Source organism: Vanellus vanellus (assembly GCF_965231255.1).
Source record: "Vanellus vanellus genome assembly, chromosome: 3".
In the NCBI taxonomy this organism is placed as follows: Eukaryota; Metazoa; Chordata; class Aves; order Charadriiformes; family Charadriidae; genus Vanellus; species Vanellus vanellus.
The window spans coordinates 77203549-77226316 of NC_138907.1; the positions used below are offsets into that span (position 1 = coordinate 77203549).

Sequence of the window (22768 nt, forward strand, 5' to 3'; positions counted from 1 at the left end):
ACAGCCACAGGTGTGAGACATCAGGCACTTCACGTTCCACCTTGAGTCAGCAGAGACAAAACGCCCTGCAAAGGGTGAATAAATGCACCTGGGTTCTCCCCATTGACCAATTTCCTGTGCTCGAGGACTTTGCATCTCTCTGAAGTTGTGCAGTAACCACAAACATTTGTCAGCAGGTGTAGTAGCTCTCACCTGTCCCAGCTTCCTCTTCAACACAAGGAAACTAGCAGCAGCATGAAACAAAACCAATGCCAGGATGCAACAGCTTATCGCTGATGGCTACTACAGAGTAACTCTCACTTTTTCCACTAACAGGATGTTAGATGGTCTACAATACTGCTGTGAAATTCAGTTTTTAAACACCAAATCAAGACCAAAATTAGCTTCCACATTAGGAAAATACAACTTAGTCTTTTATGACTAAGGACATGCTGTCTTCTATGAATAGTCTTTTGCTGTTACTTTTACGACTACAGGTTTGTAAATGACAGCATGCCCATTAGTACAATTATTCTGCAGCTATTACCAAACATGGCTTTCAGTCAAAAGCGTAGCAATTTGCACTTCAGAAAGATATGGTGGGAAATACAAATCTGAAGTAGTTTTTGGGATTATCAATTTCTCAAACACATGTTTATAGATCAGAGAAAAGGATTTAGAGAGAGCCATGCTATTTATTATGTGTATGGATACAAAGAAAAAATTTAGCTAATACATTGAAGATAGGTATATTTGGGCCCTCAGAAAGATCCAAAACTTTTAAAGGCCTTTCTTTTTCATAGTTTTATTAAATTCATAGTTTTATTAAATGAGCACAGCAAGAATGTTATGTGTGGCATTTGCACAGCCACAGTTTGGGCTCAGCTCTCACATAAGGAGAGCAAAGCTGCCCCACTGCTTCCATCCAGGATGCAGAAGACAAGAGAAAATAACAAACGGCCTATTTCTAATGTGACACCTCAGCTGATTACACCAAGAAAACTAACCAGAAAAGACAAACTATTAAAAATGTAACCAGGATGAGCAAGCTTGCTGTGTTCATGATAAAGCATGTACACTTTTATCATAATTATGCTAAAGAGCAGAGTAATAGCTTCCAAGGAGACAAGCAGAAGGAAAAAAAAGCAAGGTTTTAATATGTTCCAAAACACAGAACACCACACCAAAGTCTCACTAAGCTCTTAAAACTCTTCTCCCCCTTACCCAGGTCTTTAACTGAATCTTCACTAACTCATGAGCACAAACTTATGAGGACCGCAGGGTAAGAAGAAAAGACTTGTACCTTTCATGGTTCCTTCGCATACTTCCATTCTGGGCACAAATCAAGCATCAAAGATTGAAATTCAAACTGTAAAGGTTTCATTTATGCCTAAAGCAAACATCAGGTACTTTGCTACCATGGTGATGAACACAGTAAAAACACCTTAATCACTCCTGATTCTGCAAGTGTAAAGCAAGGCTTGGTGCAATAGTTAAAAACATAGTCTGGCATCAGACACGTATTGTGAGTTCACACTTTAGAAAATGGTTTATAGTTTATAGAGTACTGCAGCTTTGCAAAAACTGAAATACATAAACAATAAACGAACAGAGATGTTGTGCTGTGTATATTATGCATGTACACTACTCTGGTCCTGCACAGAATTTATAAGATGAGCTGACTGATCAGGGTTCCCAACATAATAGCCATAGAACTGTTCGGGAAATGAGTCACCTGCTTGACTAGAATATGTTTGCTAACACCAAGAGAATAAATACTCGGCTTCAGAAAACTAAGCAAGGTATACCATATTTTTTATTTTACATAACCAAGTTCCATGTTAAAGCTTAATACCCCCATGTTCCCTTAAAAATGGCAAATCATTAAAAAGATTTTTTTTTATATAAAACCAAAGCTAACAGCAGCTGAATCTTTTATGTCCAACACATTTATATTACAACATATATACTAAATTTGAAGGTATACGGAGTTTTTAAAGCCGTTCCAGACCATCAACCTGATTTTGACTTTTTGGGACTAACCCCACCATCTTCAGCTGACTTCTCTGCTGGCCTCTTTTTTAACCCTTTCATTTTCCGTGTCTGTAGTTTACTAAGATCTTGCTTCTGCATGTGAATTCGACCATAAGTTGTACCAAACACATCATGGGAGATATTCTTTTTCTTCTTAGGCTGTAAGGGAAGAAGAACATTAGTATTTCTGAGTAGAGAGTGCCAGAAGTTCTGGTGAGAAGCCAGATATCTGGCCTTGCCATCACCACATTCACCCATAATTAAACTACCAAATCAAGTGCCTAAAAGCAAGACCGCACACATTGCTTGGAGCTTAGAGAGTAAGATTTGTTCTGTTCTTACATGCTACCAGAGGAGAGTTTGTATGCCAGCTGATCACCACAAAAGTTCTGTGGCCCCAGAAATATCAGTTGGCCTATATAAAAGTAAACTTTGGCTGAATATACAATAATTAATACTTCTGCTTTTTCTCTTCTTCACAGATAGATCTGAAAGTAATATACTTTCCAAGGTATTTACCTTCAGGGCTTTTGGTTGTTTTAAAGACAGTTTATAAAGGTCATCTGAAGCTAAATGTGTCCTCCTCATAACCAGATCTAATGAAGGTCCCATCTCTTCCAGTTCAATTCTTGGTATTTTACAGCCAGATTTCTTCAGAAGTACCCTAGAAGGGAAAAGCAACCAAAATACAACATTGTCCTCTGTGATAAAGATTTGCCAATCTTCCTAAAGGGCAGGTTCAATCCTGTAGTTCGGAAGACTATTAAAAACAATTGCTACCGCTAACTCTATTATTGAGAAAGATGTCTGTCAATAACAATTTACAGTATTTTAAATCTGTTCCATCACAATTTGAACACACCCAAAATATAACCTGGCTAACGTAACATTTTTTTTTTCCCCCTCAATGAGACTGGTATTATCAGCATTGCTGTTAAAACTCAGTCCCAGTACCCTGAAAAGCCCGATCACTCCTCAAATTCAAAACAGTGAAAGTTTGGGGTTTTTTTTGTTTTTGTTTTTTTTTTTTTTGTTTGTTTTGTTTTTTTTTTTTTTTAAGAACAAGACTAATAAAAGTGATTTTGTTACATCAAAATTGCATGGAACCAAGCTACAAACGCTCACAGCCTGCTAAGGCAAGGCCATGAACTGTGAGCGTGAACACCAATGCAGCAAGAAAGATTGTCTTGTCCTGCCTCTTCCTGTTTTCCCTGCTGGCTGCAGCCTCCCACCTGTCGTTCTGTGACCAACACCTGAGTCAGGACAGTCCTAGAAATCAGCCTGAGAACAGACTAAGTCTATGAAGTCTAAGACAGTACTTGGAATTCACCAAATCAATTCACACCGCCTTACTAATCCAACCATATGAAAGAGCAATCCTCCTCACTAGAAGGGAACTCAACAAGGAAGGAAGCAGCAGGTTTAGGGCTTATGTGTTTTCCTTCTGCTGTACAAGTTACTCTGTGTTATGCTGGAACACCTCTATGCATTACATATTTTAAACATGGCACTATTGCTCAAGCTAGTTGAATTACACAACTACGGGCTAAATTGCAGGAAAAGTTGACAAGCATACCAAAAAGCAAACTAATAGATAAAACACATACTCACTTATAGCTTCGCATGTAAATTTTCCCATCTAGAGCTGTGAAATGCAGAACGTACTCTAAACCAGCCAGACGAATACTGGGCACACTAGGACCTCTGAAGAAATCTGAAGTAACATTTAAAAAGAATAAAAGCCAGGTTTCTTGGCTGAAAAATCAAACCAACAGCTGACTATAACAAACTGGTTTATTTAATTAACAGACCTGCTTCACAAGACTGAATTGAACTCCTTACCTATATAGATGTTTTTATTGCATATAACTAACTAAGCAAGGCTATACATGGGGCAGCTCTAGAAAAGGCCTAATCTGTAAGTTTAATGGGAATCTCATGAAATAGCCGCTACTTAAAACTGCAGCCCTGTGGAAACATGGGAGAGAAACTTAACATTACAAGTATTAGCTCCTGCACTGGTGAAACCAAATGTGTAGAAAGCCTGACAGGACCGCAGTGACTTCCCAGAGATAATTTGGCAGCAATATACACACTACCTAAAAATTAAGTGCCTGGAAAAGAGCAAACATACTTTCAGAGCAGTAACTTAGTTTTATTAAGCTAATTGTCTATTCTTCTAAATATTCAGCTCTAAAGTCAGAAAAATGAAATGTATTTTATTTTGTGTTTAGGCCAGTTCATGCTCAGCTAAACATAAAATACAGAGAAGACATTAGTTCAGATATCTGTTTAAAGACATCATTCAACAAACTGATACTTAAGATTCTTAATCAGAGCCAGATTTGGATGAGTACAAAAAAGGATCAAACCAGTAGAAAACAGAATGAAACTGTACCTTGTCTACTCTTACCTACATTTTCTCCCACTGTCTTGGAGAAAAAGTTTAAATATATCATTTCTTTCATACCTCCCTCACAACAAAGCATTTCTGTCCTTTAGGTAAGGCAGTATTCATCATTACAATTAATGTTTTCTCTAATAAGCAACACTTAACTATAAAAATAAGACACTTGAAATACTCGCTTAGTTTGTAAAGAGAACACTGAAATACAGGTTAAACACAAAATAAGCTGTCTCTAGAAAGGTTCCTATATCAGACTATGAAAAAAATACCGTGCAGAGAGCTCGCAATAAGCACAGCAATCTGTCCAACATATGCAGAGGGTGGAGAAAGAATGTGACCTTGACTGAGGGAACAAGGTGTGCTAATAAACATGACAGGGCAATGCTGAAACACAGGAGAACTGCTAACAGATGCAAAACACATCAGTCTTTTCCGTTCTGTCCCATTTTCAGATCCCTCAGCTAGTTGTCTTTTCCTCCACTACCTTTTTCAAGAGGATCAGCACTGGAGTGACATCCAAAACAAAGTTTTGCTGCCAGATATCAGCTGGAACCTAGCCAGGAAATTTCCTTGGTCAATTAAATATTCTCTCTCCTCTTCTTGTGGGTTGACCTCGTAGTTAGAGGAAAAGTTGCAAATAAAATATTTTGTTTGCTTCCCGCATATATTTTCTCTTTGACTAGTTCTCTGCAGGTACACAAGCTTACATTTACAATGTGTTTTATTGCCAACATCTCCTTTTCGTATTTTCCTGTGGCATCATACATCTTTTTACCCACAGGATGATCACTTCCAAAGAAATGCAGGTGGTCAGGAATTTCTGTTTCCTAGCACTGCTGAACAGCTGCAGAAACCTTATGCTTCAGTATACTCAGAGACTTGACGTTTTTTTTTAATGTACCTTAATTTACAACTCTTGCTTTGGTTGGACTAGAGACTTGCTTTCTCCTTTCTTTCCATTCCTAGTTCTTTCTCCTCTTGCACTCAACATGTTTCCAGAACTTCTGATTTACTTTTTCCTGCAGAGAGCTTCACAGTACCTTTCCATTTCCAGCTTAAATTCCTAAATTATTTTGGAAGGAGTCTATACACTACTTTTAGTATCAATTTGTATCCAAAAGCTGGTAACACTGTAACCTATGTAGCTATGGTTAGCATTAGAAGGGTTTAAATTTTATCCCAGCCATTTCCCAGCCATCCTCTTTCTTGGCCAGAAGGAACCCATAAGTCTTTGAGACCCTCCAAAAAGTCCACGTGAGGAAGGCTGTATGAAGAACAAGCTGATGGTCAATCTAAAATTGTAGAGGTCTCCTGGAAACCAACATTTTAGAAAGTGTATAAGCAAGTCACGTAGCGCCTAGCCATTTTTAAGGTTAAATGGGTATGCAATAACAGAACTAGCAAGCAGGCAGTGTTGTGAGAGATGAAACATTTTATAAATACAAACATAAGACGATATTAGAATTTCATGAACTGCATTCCAAGGACTTATATCGTAAATTAATTCCTACACTACCACATCAGTAGGCAACAAAAACCAAAAGAAAAAGAAAGGGATGTCTTTGTCTTCCAGGTCTCTAAATTAAAAAAATGCAGCTGCCATTTATTTCCCCTAAATAACTTCTTGCATTTCACAATTTAAGCAGACTACAGGGTTTGGTTACCATGAAGACAATAACTTACCCTTGCCTTTAATTTTATAAAGACACTGCTGTAAGGCGATATCCCAAACATACATAAACCCTGTTGATACCACAAAGGCCAATGGGGCTTGGTTGTTCACCAGCATCACTGGCATCACTTTGCTTTGGCAACAAGAAGCTGTTAGCAATCTAATATTCCCTCTGGGATCCCAACAATACTGCTACAGTAACAAAATATTTGCTGCCGTTGTTATAAAGACACTTTTCTATCTTTCTTAGCAATAGAGTGGCAGCTTAAAAGCACTATCTTTTCAGGAACAGAAAGAATCCGTTTTTCCCTGTAAGTTAAGGGCAATTTTGAAGCAGGTCAAATTGTTACCCAAATGATTTTAATTGGTTAGTGATACCTGCAAGCCTTTATGCTCCTTAACCTTCTCCTTTGTCTGTTGTTTTGCATCTAGGTATTTCATAGAAGTCAGCAGAACATTAAGACCTGGAGTACTTGGAGTACATTCAGGAAGAAAGACTGGGTGTCGATATAATCAGATTTGACTGCAGAGTCATTAAAGGCAAATAAATAAGAGAGGAGAAAGGACAGATGAACATATAAAGAAATAGGACAGGAGAGACTAGTTAGTTATTTGGCAACTATCTAATGATGCATGTCTTCCATTTAAGGTATCAAGCTGTTTGATCACAGGGTGCATGAGCACATCTGGATGCTAATCACCAATATCATGCAGTTACCTGCGCATCACACACTTCAGAAAATAATGCACCTGCTTCCTGCAGAGTAAATATTCATTAACAGTGACACAAACATGCAGTATTATAAATCACTTATCTTTGCATTCAGTATTTACCCACCTTCAAATGTTTGTAAGCACAGTTACTAGCCTTCCATCTATCCCCAAGAACCAGTCAGCTGTACTGAGAGGATGCAAATTTTCTCCTCCCATGCTCCCTTTTCAGTCTCATTCCATATTAAACATCTCGCTTTAAGGAATTATAAGACTAAGAAAAAATATCTCATTTCTAAGGTCTGTTTCTAAAAAGCAATCATTTATCTGTTTGCCTACTAAAAAAGCAGCACAACCAATATTTATTTTATATGAAAGGGAGATCTTGAAAAGCTGTAAGATTATAAATTGGTACAACCCAAGAATAGAACTGAAAGAACAAGACTGTTCTTATTGGGCTGGTTTCAGTATTTTACCAGAGCTTAAGAAAAAAAGAAAAGTAATCTACTTTTAGGAAACCTATTAAAAAGAAAAACACCACCACCCTACTAACTAGATCTAGTTCTACCAAGCAAGACGTGTTTTTTAGGTATCAAGAGATACAGTACCATATAGATACAGTACCATATGACTTCTACGAGCCAAAAAGCTACCCTATGAAAAGTATAATCATTTTTTGTAGTTCCCCAGAAAAAAGAACACACAATGTGCTTTATCTTCCAGAGCCTCGAGCCTTGAGATAATAAAAAACTTTATGCCAGTGTGTTTACTAAGATCCAAGCCTGCCTTGAAGTTATGACACAGTTATTATGTAAAGCTGATTTTTACCGCATGTATTCTTTCCAAGTACTCTAATCAATGGCACTTTTGTTAGAACTGGTCAAATTCCCAACAGAAAATGCTTTCATTATAAAAACACAAGTTCAATTATGCTGATTTGACTTTTTTCTAAGCGAAAGTATCCCACTTTTGAACTTAATCCACTGATTTCAAATTAGATACTTCAAAAACATTATTTGGTTAGAAAAGTGATGATCTAGTACAATTACAAGGTAAAGACTTTTTGAAAAATGCCAGAACTTTCCCACAATCAAAATAATGAATTTCAGTGAACACAAAGCTTCAACTTCAGAGTCTTTTAGGCTAGTCTTCCCCCCCTGCCTTAACAGTCACGATGATTAGTCAACTTTATTTCATATGACATGAAATCTTCAAGTGCCTGTTCTTGTTTTCTTTCTGTGCTGAACATAAGCAAACATTTATTGACAAACCAGAATTTCCCAACAGATCATATTACTGCAGATTTATGCAATCCTACTGCTCAAATAATCAAAATACTGACCAATAAGAAGGCTCTTCAGTCTTCTGTATTCTTCATTTACATCAAACATGTCACCAGCAAATATCAACATTGGCTTTGTTCCTTCAGGACATTTACTGTTCTGTAGGATAAGAATTGTAAAACAGAACAAAAATTCAGATGGTGTTAGGGAACATATTATTGACTTAATAGGTGGTTAGCTATTCAACACTGAATGAAAAAATCATTGTGACCTGTGATCAATATGGACAGAATAGACACTTATTTTTCATTGAACAACATTGTATGTGTATGGAAGGACTTTTGTTTTGAAATGGGTGAACTGTATTATTCTTTGTGATGGATAAAAAAGGAGACTCTCTACTATAAAATGTATAACACCTTGCAGTGAAACAGGAGAGTAGTTGTAGTCAAATTCAGACAAGAAACCCAAAGTTAGAGGGAAACAATTCTCTCACACTTCTGATACTAGTGAGTACATGAAAAAGGCTAAAACCATAGTTTAGTTAATCACCCAATGCTAATTTTGGCCAACAAATACAATTACTTGACTACAATTTCCCTGCTATAAACAGTGTTATAAAGATAGACACTACAAACAATCTGATTTCAAGGGGAAGATTCACCTTTATAAAAGGCAGTTTCTTCAATGCAGGTGCACAGTGGGATTGAGTGCACCCTCAGCAAGTTTGTTGACGACACCAAGCTGTGTGGTGTGGTTGACATGCTGGAGGGAAGGGATGCCATCCAGAGGGACCTGGACAGGCTTAAGAGGTGGGCCCATGTGAACCTCATGAAGTTCAAACAAGGCCAAGAGCAAGGTCCTGCATGAGGGTTGGGGCAATCCCAAGCACAAATACGGGCTGGGCAGAGAATGGATTGAGAGCAGCCCTGAGAAGGACTTGGGGGTGTCGGTGGATGAGAAGCTCAACACAAGCTGGCAATGTGCGCTCGCAACCCAGAAGGCCAGCGGCACCCCGGGTTGCATCAAAAGAAGTCTGGCCAGCAGGTCAAAGGAGGTGATTCTATCCCTCTGCTCTGGTGAGACCCCATCTGGAGTCCTGCATCCAGCTCTGGGTCCCCCAACATAAGAAAGACATAGACCTGTTGGAGCGAGTCCAGAGGAGGACCACGAAATGAAGAGAAGGCTGGAGCACCTCTTCTATGAAGACAGGTTGAAAGAGTTGGGGTTGTTCAGCCTAGAGAAGAGAAGGCTCCAGGGAGACCTTATAGCAGCCTTCCAGTATATGAAGGGGGCCTACAGGAAGGATGGGGAGGGACTCTTTATCAGGGAGTGTTGCAACAGGAGGAGGGGTAACAGTTTTAAACTCAAAAAAGGTAGATTTAGATTAGATATTAGGAAGATATTAGGGGGTGGAACTCGATGATCTTTAAGGTCCCTTCCAACCCAAACCATTCTATGGTTCTGTGATTCAGTACCCTTCTAGACTTCCCTGACAATTTACACACTGTGATGAAAATGGGGACCATAAATATTCCTATTTTTTCAGTGTATGAATTGCTTGATACGAAAGTACACACATATGAAATAAGTTTTAGTCTTGCCAAAATGAGCCTAACTTGTCCATAAAAGGTAAATTTTCTCCAGGTTTAAATAATTAAGATCTTAGCTCCCTGTCTGAATTAGGCATAGTTCCCTGAAAACTGGCATTTATGTGCTACTGAAAGCTAAAGAAAGTTTCAGAATCATCTCAGTCAGCAGTGTTGACCCTCTATGGTTATAATTTGAGAATAGGGATTTCAGTTTTGAAAGCCTGTGCCAGTTTATACAGGAACCTCCCACAAGCAGAACCTAAGGAATTTTGTAAATGTAACTCTAATTAAAAATGAAAATATTAGGAATAAACCAAGTCTAAAAAAAGAATCTGCAATGAAAGTTGCAAGCTTGCTCAAAACAACCAAAACCAAATAAAAAGCAGAGCATTCTGGGGTACACAAATTAGCAATCCTCATACACCACATAAAAAGACTTCTTCAAACAACTCCTGTCCTTACTTCAAAGCACACAAAAAAAAAAATCCACCAGTAGGTGTCACTGAAGTACTGAAGTAGCAATTCCTTACCTTCACATCTTTTAGGGATACAAACTTCTCAATGCCTAGCTCAATCATGTCTAGGACATGATAGTCAAACATGCGACCTGTGAAAGTAAAAAAAGAAAATCCAGCTATTTAAATATTCGCTGAAAACTAGACTTTTCATCCAAATAAAAACTGAAGTGAGACATATTACCTATTATCAGGTTGTTAGGTCGCTTCTTGTTATGAGAGCCAAACAGAAACAAAGAACAATCTGATTTCTTGGAAAAAAATTCCTATAATTAAAGAAAAGAATAAAATTCATGAGTTCCAGTCTGTAGTGTTTAAAATATTTGGTGAAGGTATATGTCACAAACATGTGAGTTTAGGAGCTGCTTAATGAGAAGAGCAACTGCACTCACCAGACGAGTTTTGAGCATGTCCAGGTCCACTTAAACTAAAACTGACAGCCAGATTCAATGTTCAATTAACAATTCATTGTTTTTTTGATTTCCCATTGCAGTCTTAAAGATCAAGACAGGCAATTGTTTCTTGCCATTTTATCTGTAATGCCCTTTTTTGTAATTCCTCATTATTTGTTTTTATATAAGATACCTTCAACTACTACTCCTTGCCTGAAGAGTATTTTCAAGTCGGCTGCAGTTGCAATGCCTCATTCTAGTTACCCAGCTAAACTTTATGCAGCATATCAGCTCTGCCTAACAGCTTCTCAACAACCAGTTAATCCCCTGAAAAAGCAAGCCTTGGAACATCTGCAAATATCTAATGTTCTCACACTTGGGCAGAAGACTCCTACTACAGAGCAACTTCACGTTAATTTATTATTTAACACTAAGATGCTACTTAAAACCAAGTCAGTGGTGACTATCACAGAGAAGATCTTTTCTCCAGGTAGAGTAGATAGAGAACCTATTATGGTATTATGTCCAGAGCCAATATTACAGCAATTCTGTCTGAGGTTGTCCAACTCCAAAGCTTTTTTATGAACTACTGCTTCCCAAGGCAGCCCCTCATCAACCGTGATTCCTAGATATACACACACGCTATTTATCCAGTACTTCCCAGAAGTACCAGAGTTTCTATACCCGCACTTAGCAGTTGTGAAGCAGAAAAAGCCACTGCATCTTCTCCCAGCCCTGCAACAGCAGCAGCTCAGAGAGGACACTGCCCCTCTGAGAGGTCAGGACGGACACCCCCAGGAGCAATCCCTGGCTGGATTAATTGCACATACAAATCACAGCTCAGCACTGAGCTCTGCCACCAGGTCCCTGAAAAATACTGACTGTAGACAGATCAAGAACAGACCAGAGGGAGCTCTCCTTGAAACACTTGCTCATACAGCTCTGTTAATCACTGTGTTGATATATGTAAATTCTCTAACAGCTGTATGATATTTTATTAAAAAGATGCAACAAACTCAAATGCCTCGAATGTGTCCTTGCATATCCAACATCACATAAACTGCAAAATTGCCCTTATAAATAATGCCTGTAACAAAGTTAAAAAAAAACCCAAACACCAAACTTGATTTGACTTTCCACACCTTTCTAGTCTCTGATTATTTGTTGACACACTTCTCAATGAACCAGCCCCATTGTTTTGAGGTTACAAGAATGAGAGTTCCCCATAGTACCCCCTTTTAAAATATCAGAATTATTTTAGCTGCCATGTTTTCCCAGAAATTAGCAGAAGTTTAAACCAGCAGTCAGCTGATGATCAGCTAGTTCCTATATGACTGTGAAATCAAGTCATCCAGCTATGGGATTGCAAGAGGTTTAGTTTCAGCAAATAATGTCGCAAATTATTTTGGCAAGGGAAAGAGACCTGCATGGCTAAGCAGGGACCTTCTGAAAAAGCTCAGGTGGAAGAAGGGAGTTTACAGTAGGTGGAAGAAGGGGCTGACCGCTTGGGACAAGTATAAGAACGCTGTCAGGGTATGCAGGGAGGAAACAAGGAAAGCCAAGGCAGCCTTGGAATTGAACCTGGTGAAGGATGTCAAGGTTAATAGGAAGGGTTTCTTTAAGTATATAGGAGGCAAAAGGAAAACTAGGGAAAACGTGGGCCGGTTGTTGAATGAAACGGGTGCTGTTGTGACAGATGATGCGGAGAAGGCGGAGTTACTGAATGCCTTCTTTGCTTCTATCTTCACCGCTCGGGCCAGTCCTCAGGAGTCCCAGACTTTGCAGGTAACAGAGAAAGTCTGGAGGAAGCAAGACTTTCCCTTGGTTGAAGAAGAACACGTTAGAGATCAGTTAGGTAAACAGGATATCCACAAGTTCATGGGGCCTGACAGGATGCACCCACAAGTGCTGAGGGAGCTGGCAGAAGTCATTGCTGGGCTGCTCTCCATCATCTTTGAAAAGTCATGGAGAACAGATGAGGTGCCCAAGGACTGGAGGAAAGCCAATGTCACTCCAGTCTTCAAAAAGGGCAAGAAGGATGACCTGGGAAACTACAGGCTGGTCAGCCTCACCTCCATCGTTGGAAAGATGATGGAACAGCTTGTTCTGGGTGTCATCTCAAAGCATCTGGAAGAAAAGAAGGTTATCAGAAGTCAACATGAATTCACCAAGGGGAAGTCATGTCTGACTAATCTGATAGCCTTCTACGAAGGCGTGACTGGAGGGGTGGATGAGGGGAGGGCAGTGGATGTTGTCTACCTTCACTTCAGCAAGGCTTTCAACATCGTCTTCCACATCATCCTCACAGGCAAGCTTAGGAAGTGTGGGTTAGATAAATGAACAGTGGGGTGGACTGAACAGCGGCCAGCAGATAGAGCTCAGAGGGTTGTGATTAGTGGTGCAGTCTAGTTGGAGATCAGTAACAAGTGGTGTCCCTCAGGGGTCAGTACTGGGTCCAGTCCTGTTCAATATATTCATCAATGACCTGGATGAAGGGATAGAGTGTACCATCAGCAAGTTTGCTGATGATACAAAACTGGGAGGAGCAGCTGACAAGCCAGAAGGCTGTGCTGCCATACAGCTTGACCTGGACAGGCTAGAGAGTTGGGTGGAGAGGAACCCTGTGAAATTCAACAAAAGCAAGTGTAGGGTACTGCACCTGGGGAGGAATAACCCCACACATCAGCACTGGTTGGGGGCTGACCTCCTGGAGAACAGCTCTGTGGAGAGGAACCTGGGAGTCATGATGGACAACAGGATGACCATGAGCCAGCAATGTGCCCTGGTGGCCAAGAAGGCCAATGGCATCCTGGGGTGCATCAAGAAGAGTGTGGCCAGCAGATTGAGGGAAGTCATCCTCCCCCTCTAGTCTGCCCTGGTGAGGCCACATCTGGAGTATTGTGTCCAGTTCTGGGCTCCCCAGTTCAACGACAGGGAACTGCTGGAGAGGGTCCAGCAAAGGGCTACAAAGATGATTAAGGGATTGGAACATCTCTCTTATGAGGAAAGGCTGAGGGACTCGGGTCTTTTTAGTCTAGAGAATAGAAGACTGAGGAGGGATCTTATCAATGCTCATAAATACTTAAAGGGAGGGTGCCAGGGGGATGGAAACAGTCTTTTTTCAGTGGTGCCCAGGGATAGGACAAGAGGTAACAGGCACAAACTGGAACATAGGAAGTTCCATCTTAACATAAGGAGGAATTTCTTTACTTTGAGGGTGGCAGAGCACTGGAACAAGCTGCCCAGAGAGGTGGTGGAGTCTCCAACACTGGAGATACTCAAAACCCACCTGGACGCCATCCTGTGCAACCTGCTGTAGGTGACCCTGCTCTGGCAGGGAGGTTGGACTAGATGATCTCTAGAGGTCTTCCAACCCTGACCATTCTGTGAAATCTTTCCTCGCTGCCTACAGTAAGTTTTCTGTTCCACTTGAGATGTTTTAGGGATGGCTGTGTTACTGTGCTTCATGCCAAGAACAGAAGAGAGGCACATAACACAACTCCTCAGCATCAGAATTAATGCAGGCTAAGTGACTTTCTGTGTCAGTGTACCTACGCTGCAACCACAATCATTCTTTTGTTCCTAACAAATTAAAAATGCTTAACTCAACTGTCTAAGCAGCAACTCTTCTAGTACTCACTATTGGCTGCCTTCACTTTTTAAAAAAGGATCCTTAATGGTCATTAAGGATCCTTAGCTATCTTTCCCCTCCTCTCCCTTTTTACTTACAGAGAATTCTTTAGATATGTTTCCCATTCATTTTCACAATCCCTTTCAGACAATAAAGTGCATTTTTGCCCAGTGTGCATATGTCTTCATACACAGATTTACTTAACAACATATCCCAAAATTCCCAACTTCAGTGTGCATTTTCCATGAGTTATTTCAGCAACTGCCTCTCACGTTGGAAAGCAAACCCACATTTCCCTATGTGAGCTAGCAGTGGCACAGAGCAAACATTACCAGATCATGATCTCTGGGAAGAAAACAACTTACCTGGAGATAATTCAGTTTTGTGCTTATTGTAAAAACACAACTATACATGACCATCTCCTTTATCTTGTTTTTGTTGAAGGAAATATACATACTGCTTTTATGCAGTATTTCAGCAGTTCAAGTAAATGCATCAATAAAGAACAAATGTACAAGATGTAATCTTGGGATTAGCACCTCTGTTTTTTGCCTTCCTGCTTGTAAATTATCTTGACCTTAAAGCGCTGAATCAACACCAAATCCAGACAGGGACATATCACTAGATAGATTTCCAAACACACACCCCCTTCCAAAACACCCTCCAAGCCTCTGAAGAGACACTTTTCCAATCTCATTACAGGCCAAATACACATATTTAACTGAAATTGCTTGATTTTCTGATTGTTCTTGACTCAATGTTGGAACAGAACTCTCAGTGACCATCTCACATCCACACAACCGACGTGTGTATTTGTATGTGGTACTCTGCTGGGCTTTTCTTCCTCTATTCAAAATCAAGGAAAAGTCAAAGAAAGCTATGACCCCTCCATTTAACTATCTTAACATATAAATTCACCAAATTGAAAACAAGTTGTTCATAAGCTATGGCAGTTTAAAGAACTGACTTAGAAAACTGAAATAAAATGCTTTAAACTTCCTGTCATATCAAGCACTGTTACTTGTAACAGTGTTAGAGACTCCAAAATTTGCTTGTTAGTTTACAGAAACGTGCATTTACAGTAAAGACAAAGTCCTCACAACGTGACAATTCTGTCTTGCAACTAGAGGAAAAAAATGCCTACTGACACCGTAAATCCAGACATAGTCCTACTTCAACTTACCCAAACTCCCTATAAACTTTGTTTTTCACCTAGTTCCTCACAGAGTAATAGAAAATTATAGAATCACAGAATCATAGAATGGTTTAGGTTGGAAAGGACCTTGAAGGCCAACAGCATCCTGGCTTGTATCAGAAATAGCGTGGCCACAGGACTAGGGAAGACATTGTCCGGCTGTACTGGTGAGGCCCCACCTCGAATACTGTGTTCAGTTTTGGGCCCTTCACTACAAGAAAGACATAGAGGTGATGGAGCGTGTCCAGAGAAGGGCAACAAAGCTGGTGAGGGGTAGGGAGAGCAAGTCTTATGAGGAGTGGCTGAGGGAGCTAGGCTTGTTTAGCCTGGAGAAAAGGAGGCTGAGGGGAGCCCTTCACTCTCTACAGCTACCTGAAAGGAGGTTGTAGAGAGGTGGTGTGGGTCTCTTCTCCCAAATAACAAGCAATAAGACAAGAGAAAATCATAGCATGGTTTAGGTTGGAAAGGACCTTGAAGATCATCAAGTTCCAACCCCCCTGCCATAGACAGGGACACCTCCTACTAGACCAGGTTGCCCAAGGCCACATCCAGCCTGGCCTTGAACACCTCCAGGGATGGGGCCTCAACAATCCTCTCTGGGAAACCTGTTCCAGGGCCTTACCACCCTCAAAGTGAAGAACTTCCTAATGTTCAATCCGAACCTTCCCTCTTCTAGTTTAAAGCTATTCCCCCTCGTCCTATTGCTACATGCCCTAGTAAAAAGTCCTTCCCCAGCTCTCCTGTAGGCCCACTTTAGGGACTGGAAGGCTGCAATAAGATCTCCCCAGAGCCTTCTCTTCCCCAGGCTGAACAGCCCTAACTCTTTTAGCCTCTCCTCATAGGAGAGGTGCTACAGCCCTCGGATCATCCTTGTGGCTCTCCTCTGGACCTGCTCCAACAGGTCCATGTCCTTCTTCTGTTGGGGACTCCAGAGCTGGATGCAGTACTCCAGGTGGGGTCTCATGAGAGTGGAGTAGAGGGGCAGAATCACCTCCTTTGACCTGCTGGCCACGCTTCTTCTGATGCAGCCCAGGATACGGTTGGCCTTCTGGGCTGCGACTGCACATTGCTGGCTCATGTTGAGCTTCTCGTCAATCAGCACCCCCAGGTCCTTCTCCTCAGGGCTGCTCTCCAGCCATTCCCCGCCGAGCCTGTATTTGTGCTTGGGATTGCCTCGACCCAGATATAGGACCTTGCACTTGGCTTTGTTGAACTGCATGAGGTTGGCTTGGGCCCACCTCTGGTCATGGGCAAACTTGATAATGCCCTCTTCCCCCACCGAAACTAGTTTAAAGCCCTGTTAATGAGCCCTGCTAATTTTCAGGCGAAACCCCTTCTCCCCCTCTGAGTGAGACAACCCCCATGTGCTGCCAGCAGGCCTGGTGCCACATAGGCCACTCCATTGTTGAAAAACCCAAAATTGTGGCGGTGACACCAGCCACTGAGCCACATATTAACAGACTGAGCTCGTCTGTTCATTTCAATGTCATTGCCTGCAACAGGAAGTAGGGATGAAAAAATAACCTGTGCTCCAGATCCCCTTAGTGACTGTCCCAAGGCCCTGATATCTCTTTTAATCATCCTCGCACTCTGATCTGCACATTCGTCACCCCCCACATGGAGCAGGAGCAGTGGGTAGCAGTCCGAGGGCTGCACCAGGCTAGGGAGGCTCTTTGTGATGTCCTTAACCTGTGCCCCAGGGAGGCAGCAGACTTCCCTGAGAGTGGGGTCTACCCTACATATCGGGCCCTCTGTCCCCCTCAGAGCTGAGTCACCCATGACTATAGCCCTCCTTTTCTTCCTTGTAGAGGTGGTCTTAATACAGTGAGTAGGCCCTTCCGGTCCTGGTAGCTCCTGTGATGTATTATCCTCCAATAAAGTCCTTCACGACTTTAAGGCTGTAAAATGTCATAAGACAAGATGTGGTTTATACTTACCAATGATGTTTGATCCTCAAAAGGCCTGGTAATATTTTTCCTGAGAGGAAGAAAAAAAGGGGAAAAAAAGAGAAAGATTAAGAAAAGTACAGGCCCAGACAAGCACTTCTAATTAGTTCTCTGATAACATTCAGATTCTGCATTCTACTGGAAACTCCAGCATTAGGGGTTCAGTTTCAGTTCAAACCGTAAGCCACATTAATACCGACAGGAGTTCCTTAGTGCTGCCATTGCCATTTTAAGTACTTTCCTCCAGGTTTCCTGACTCCTGACTTCCAGACCACCACCACCAGTGACACTTCATAAACAACTGCCTTTGCTTGTTCACCCAGCGTTAAAGGTAGCTATTACAATTAATGCCTCTGCACTACCTCCATACAGATACTGGGTTCCCATTTTGAGCAAGACATATCTATCATTCTCATCTGTAACTCACATTTATAAGAATTTGGATATAAGAACTCCAGCCTAGCCACTGCACACAGAACCTCGCTGGCTGTTTGCGCAGCTCAGTCATAGAAGCCAACTGTTCAAGTTTGCTGAATCCTGCTCCGTAACACTTGGCGCAGAACTGGACTCAGCACCAATGCTGATTACGTGTAGCTTGTTCCCAGTCTACTGAAATTTATGATGAATCTTGGCCACCTTCTGCCACCTTCTATTGTTTGAGCCCCCACACTAGCCAGCATCTCTAGTCATGCTTTGAAATTACCAAATGCTGTCTTGTCAGAAGACTACTAGGTGTCAAAGTGAGACCACTTACTTTTTATACAGTACAGCAAAAGGCTTCTTGACAGCATACTGCAAAAGACAAAGTTAAACACGTGTTATCTCTTATACATTTAAATATACAGCACTGTTTCCTAAAACCCAACAACTTACATGATCACATGAAATACAGTAATTGTTTGTGCAAATCAAGCTAGAAAAGAAGTCATTTCAAAAGGTACACTCACAATATACCCTTCCAGTTAGTAGTACTAATCTTGGTTCAAAATTAATTGCAGAAGTACTTATTTCTAGACACTAAGAAATATCAAAGTAACTGAGAAACAGCTGAAATCAAAGCCACGTAATGGAATCTCTCTGCTTCTAGTGGCATGAGGAAAAACAGAGTGAACAACAAGCTGACTATCACCAGCATAAGACAGTAAGAAGACAACAAATCAAGGAGAGAAAAGAGTGCAGGAACAGCTATAATATTTTCAGGTATGGAGTTAGGACGCAGGATTAGTAAGTTTAAGTTTTGGGAGAGGCTGAAAGCTCCATATCAGTACACACAAGCAGTTTACAGGATTCTGGGATATGACTTCAGCTGTGTGATCCAGTACCTAATTCTCTTGTTTTCTACTAGACAACCATGGAAAAAATAATAATGAAGATAATGTGTTCAAAACTTCTGGCAAAAACGAAACTGGAAGAAAATAACCTCCATCGATGGGGTAGGTAATAACACCCTTGGAGTACCAGTCAAAGAACAGGGAGAATATGAAAATGTTGATCTTGCAGCAAAGAATACACAAATTTTAAGAAAAATAGAAAGGAAGGTACTTTTAGTGTAGCTCAAAAGGTTATATAATTAAAGGTTGCATGCTGTGTCCAACAACTTACAATGTCTTTTAGCACTTCAGTCACTGTTAGGTTTGCATTTCCTCCTTTTATAAGCATAGCATTTTTTGTATTTTCTTTAAGTTTTGGTTCTCTCTTCTCAAGAAACCTTTTAGCTCTCTTAGTTTTAGGTTTTCTGTAACAATAAATTAACAGTTAAAAACTTAAAATTAGTAACACCACCCCACACCGCAGAACGCAGCAAAACAAAACAAGCACTGGAACAAGTTGCATTCAAGTAACACGTCTCAGTTACAGTTACTCAAACTAATCCCAACCTCCAGAATTGCAATCAATGCTAACAGCCAGTCTCAGATGAATGTGTTTTACTGCCACACCTATTCGTCTCTGTCTCCCCAAGCTAGCAAAGGTGATTTTACGGGCTTGGGTTTTTCAGTTTCTGCTAATTCAGAGCTTAAACTACACCAGAATTCCCACAGACTGCTGACAGGCTGAAAGCTGCCCCTCGCACCGGCTCCTTGAGACGAAATGAGAAGAAATCAAAGTCCCACCAATGGCATCTGAAAGAAAAGCTGAAGCACGGCCTATCTGTTGGCAGGAACTGCGCATTATTTAGGTGAAATACACCAGCCTTAGCAGGGGCACGGATCTTCTATAAACTAATAACTACACGGCTTAAGAACTACATTTCTCCACTAGATAAGTGTAAAGCTTTTAACGTCTTCTCCATAAAGCATTATCTTTATTTTCTTTTAAACAAACAAACAAAACCCCACACACGGATACTTCCAACCACAGGCGAAGATGATTCTCTCAAGCGAACAGAAATACACAAACCCGATACCAGCTGGCCACCACGGATCTTTTAAGTCACCGACTGACCAAGGCCTGTCTTGCCCCCAACAAAAAGACGGCAGCGCTCAGTTTTCCTCCTTCCCTCACGTTCATCCGTGGGCCTTTCCTCTCTGGGGTCTCCCCCCCACCCTCCGCAAACCCTCCCCAGACCGGCGCCGCCCGGGGCTCCTCTCAGGGCCCCCTCACGCTTTCCCACCGCCCCTGGGGGGGAACCCCGCCCGGCACCGGCCGCCCCGCGAGCCTGGAGAAGGGACGACCGGCCCCCTCCGCCCCCGCCACACTCACACCACCCGGTCCAGCGCGTCCATGGCTGCCCCGGCCGCCTCACGCGTGCGCTCCGCCGCCGGCACACAACATCACCCGGTACGTCACATCCGCTGCGGAAGGGGCCGGGAAGCGCCCGCACCGTCAGCGCGCGAGTGGCGTGCTGCCTTCCCGTACTGCGGCGACGGGTCCCCACTACGCAGTGGGTGCAAATTAATTAAGGCGCAAATACCGACGCAGTTACGTCACTGTGCGTAACTGCGGCAGCGGCCGTGCAACTTGTTTCTGAGCTTTCTGCTTACGCGGGTGCAGCCGGGACCAAGTTGAAGTTGTACAGCTGAAGCGTGCCACTTTAAGCCTAATTTCCCCCCAAATTTACTTATGCAGCTATGATGACTGGAGAACATGACTTCACACGCAACAGAAACCAAATGCTAAAGATTTCTTTCTGACCAAAATCCCTAATGTGGGAACATCTCTTCTAAAGCAGTATCTACTCTTCATCTAAAAACCTTCAGGTCATTTCAGAGCCCACCAGCCATCAGTCAGTTGGTCAGAGCTGTCCAAGTTTGCTCAAGGTGCTGCATTTAACCCTCAAATTTGTGTTTCATAGAATCACAGAATAGCTTGGGTTGGAAGAGACCTTGAAGATCATTGAGTTCCAACCCCCCTGCCATGGCCAGGGACACCTCCCACTAGACCAGGGTACTCAAATCCCCATCCAGCCTGGGCTTTGAACACCTCCAGGGACGGGGCATCCACAACTTCTCTGGGCAACCTGTTCCAGTGCCTCACCACCCACAAAGTGAAAAATTTCTTCCCAATATCTAATCTAAATCTCCCCTCTTCCAGTTTGAAGCCATTACCCCTCATTCTATCACTACATGCCCTTGTACAAAGCCCCTCTCCAGCTTTCTTGTAGGCACCCTTCAGGTACTGGAAAGCTGCTATAAGGTCTCCCCAGAGCCTTCTCTTCTCCAGGCTGAACAGCTGCAACTCTCAGCCTCTGTCTCTCTCTGTCTTCATAGGAGAGGTGCTCCAGCTCTCTGATCATCTTTGTGGTCCTCCTCTGGACCCGCTCCAACAGGCCCATGTCCTTCTTAGTTTGACGGCAACTTGATAAACCAAAGGTATAAGAAAGCCAAAGAACCCAGCAAAACCCAAAGACCTTGAGCAGAAACATCTCCCCACCATCCTGTCAGCCAAGCTGGTGGTGGAAGGAAGCCCCCTTGTTGCTGAGTGTTTTCCAAAGTAGTTTTTTTTTAAATTTTTCTTTTAAAGTGCTAACACTGAAGATGAATGTTGGTTTTATCAGTAGTCTGAACACCGTGTATACCAACAACGGCGACAACGCATACAGAAAATGTGCTTAATACCCGCCGTGGCGAGGAGCTGTGGGGATGGGCCGGTGCTCCGGCACAGGGACGTGAACAACGTATAGCGACCAGACAAGAATGGTTATGGCAGTAATCGTACATCCAACTATCGTACTTACCCAGTACACTTTGTAACTCCACACCCTGACAACCAACCAGTTTTGAACTGTACTTGAAATAACCAACTTGTTGGGCTTTTTTGGGGCAAAATAGGTAAAGATGCAGAATATGCTATTGGTGGCAGCGGACTCACAGCACCTGCTTTCTGGGACGATGGGGGAAGAGATGGGTAAGGAGTGAGCATGGTTGCAAAAGTTAGGGCTAATAATAATAATAGAAACAAATGCTTGAGCATTATAAGTAACATTTAAAATCTAAGGCACATTATTATGAAGGTGCTCATAGTTTGTGATATACGTAAAATATTAAAAAAAATAATAATAATCCTCATTCCCAGATAAACTAGAACAAAGAAACAGCTTCAGTATACTACCGAGAGAAAAGGCTGAAAAAGCCAATTGTGCTAGAATACTCCTTGCACATGATTAAAAAAATTTACGCATAGCAACAGATTTAGCAATTGGTGGACAAAACATGAGAGAGTTGCTATGTTCACACACTGACGGAGAATAACCTCAGGGAAGTGCCGTGCTGCTCTCAGTGGCAGCAGACAGGACAGCGGGCGCCCACTGCCCACAGCCCGCCCAGCCTCTCTGGCAGGAGGTTCAGCCATCAGCAAGTGCAGCCCGGCACCACAAACACTCTGCACTGCAGACAAGCACATCCATTATACTAGTTCATAATAGGCTCAAGATTGTTATTCCAGTTCTAATTATTTGTGTGCTGCTGGTAGACAGAGGGTAAAGTTTGAACAATGCTTTCAAACTTCCACGACTGCCATTAAATCCAGAGGGAAGGCTGAGCAGTCTCCCTGAAACGTGAAGCGCAGACACTACCACGTGAAAGACCTGTACCCAGGCTGGAGGCGTGCAGAACATGTTCCCTCTTCTTCTTCACCTTCCTCCCCCACAATTCCAGTTGCTTCTACATGGAAAAACGGAGCAGCGGGATTAATGGTTTGAACACTTGCACTGTTTTGATGACTTATCTTTACTGATCCTGTGCTGTGAACAATGCTGGGGGCGAACTTCTCCTCTGATCATTACTAATTAAAGTATTATGCAATTATGCTGGAATTAATTAGGCATTCCCATCCTCATAGCATTGTTGCAGTTAAACTATTTTGAGGGAGGAAGAGAAAAGTTAGGAAGGAAGGTAGGTCAGGAAGAAGATGTTTTATGCTTAAAACAATGCTGTGCTTTTAAACACATTATCACAAATGCACCACATACTCAA

At 42.0% G+C, this 22768-nt stretch overlaps 1 protein-coding gene across 2 annotated transcripts; it reads right to left on the minus strand.

Annotated features, from left to right (window-relative positions):
- Window positions 1-1776: 1776 nt before the first annotated feature.
- On the minus strand, window positions 1777-20189 carry RPF2 (ribosome production factor 2 homolog). 2 transcript variants are annotated; one of them, XM_082480278.1, is made up of 10 exons: window positions 20058-20189; window positions 18960-19092; window positions 18112-18149; window positions 17349-17388; window positions 10378-10459; window positions 10209-10285; window positions 8146-8245; window positions 3625-3727; window positions 2533-2677; window positions 1777-2172 (listed from the first exon to the last, which is right to left on the minus strand). In XM_082480278.1, exons 1-10 carry the CDS (start codon window positions 20078-20080, stop codon window positions 1993-1995), a joined length of 921 nt encoding a protein of 306 aa, XP_082336404.1. In that variant the 5' UTR covers window positions 20081-20189; the 3' UTR covers window positions 1777-1992. The 2 variants fall into 2 exon arrangements, with proteins under 2 accessions (XP_082336404.1, XP_082336405.1); XM_082480279.1 differs by lacking the exons at window positions 10209-10285; window positions 10378-10459 and having other exon boundaries at window positions 20058-20187.
- Between the last annotated feature and the right edge of the window lie 2579 nt (window positions 20190-22768).

What these genes read in the sequence shown, in the direction of transcription:
- RPF2 (XM_082480278.1), bottom strand. Translation starts at nt 20,080, where the DNA reads ATGGACGCGCTGGACCGGGTGGT. An exon ending in TTGAGGATCAAACATCATTG is followed by an intron (nt 10,460 to 17,348) that starts GTAAGTATAAAC and finishes CTTTAATTATAG; the next exon opens with GAATTTTTTTCCAAGAAATC. An exon ending in TATCCCTAAAAGATGTGAAG is followed by an intron (nt 8,246 to 10,208) that starts GTAAGGAATTGC and finishes CTTATCCTACAG; the next exon opens with AACAGTAAATGTCCTGAAGG.